General features: G+C 37.3%; 1 protein-coding gene across 1 annotated transcript; it reads left to right on the forward strand.

Annotated features, from left to right (window-relative positions):
* Positions 1–280: 280 nt before the first annotated feature.
* Positions 281–1,167, forward strand: LOC145249508 (histone H5-like). Its single transcript, XM_080111125.1, has one exon. The coding sequence runs from the start codon at positions 296–298 to the stop codon at positions 914–916; it is 621 nt and encodes a 206-aa protein (XP_079967251.1). The 5' UTR covers positions 281–295; the 3' UTR covers positions 917–1,167.
* Positions 1,168–1,406: the final 239 nt, after the last annotated feature.

Below are 1,406 nucleotides of genomic sequence, written 5' to 3' on the forward strand. Positions count from 1 at the left end.
TAAAGGCCACCCTGATTTCAATGAACCGATATGGCGTCGTATTGTTTGAAATAACAAGTCAGAAAAAAGGTTTGGGAGTATAATTGTTTTTAAGGATTGTGTGCGAATATGTTGGGATTGATGTGAAATGGTTAAGTAAGGGTTTTGCAAAAGACACAACACCTTACTGAATGATAAATGTGTGAAGAAGAAACACATATGATGTTGAACAGCTGCCATTTTGTTGTCAGCGGCAGTTTTGTTGTATGTCTACAACTACGTCCGCGCGTTCTCTATAAAATGAGAAGCGTGGGCCATGCAAGGCACACTGCGATTTGACAGGCCAGCAAAGCACATCGCTGCGTTTCTTAACACTTGCAAAACAATGACTGATACCGAAGCTGCTCCTGCCCCGGCCCCTGCTAAGGTGGCAAAAGCGAAAAAGGCCCCGAAAGCGAAGAAACCCGCTTCTCATCCATCTTACCAACAAATGATCACGGCAGCAATCACCTCTCTGAAAGAAAAAAAAGGATCTTCTCGCCAGGCGATCGCAAAATACATCGTTAAAAACTACAAAGTTAACGATGATAAAGTAGCCGGTGCCCAACTGAAACTTGCCCTGAAGAGAGCTGTTGTGAGTGGTGTGTTGAAGCAATCCAAGGGAACCGGAGCTTCAGGTTCTTTCAGATTGGGAGAAAAGAAATCTGAAAAGAAAACCAAGAAACCCGCCAAGAAAACTGTAAAGAAAGCGAAATCTCCGAAGAAAGCCAAGGCGACCACCAAGAAGAGTCCAAAGAAAGTTAAGGCGAAAAAACCGAAAGCCGCCAAACCAAAACCCGCTAAAAAGGCAAAAGGCCCAAAGAAAGCGAAAAAGCCCGCCGCCAAAAAAGCTGCCAAAGCAAAAAAGCCTAAAGCAGCAAAAAAATCCAAAAAGTAAACGAACAGAACTTTTTTTCCGTTAAAAGAAAAACTTTTAATTTATAGTCACACACACAAAAAATGTACAGCTTCATCATTCATCATTGGACAACTTTCATTTTTTATTTTAATTGAAGTAATGAAACTACTTTAAAATAGAAAACCCAAATCATCTGATTTAGAGTATTGTTTTTAATTTTTAAAGACGATCACTCTTGACGCTGTAAATATTTCATCCTTCGATTCTTACATAAAAACTCTTTAACATAATTCTTTATTTTTGTCTTTTATATATTTTTTTTGGTATTATTACACAAACACCGTGACAGGGTTAGGGTTAATTCGCTGTCACGGTGTTTGTATAGTTTTACCTTTTTTTTTTTTTTTTTTTTATGGATTTTAAAAAGAAATGCCTCTGAACCGGTACCACCCTCACTTTTTTTTTTTTTTTTTTTTTTTTTTTTTTTTAATTGAAAGAAAAATTTATAACGTCATTACATGCTTTTTAT

The sequence above is a fragment of the Euprymna scolopes genome, chromosome 28, assembly GCF_053919585.1.
Source record: "Euprymna scolopes isolate OS-2025 chromosome 28, ASM5391958v1, whole genome shotgun sequence".
Classification (NCBI taxonomy): Eukaryota; Metazoa; Mollusca; class Cephalopoda; order Sepiida; family Sepiolidae; genus Euprymna; species Euprymna scolopes.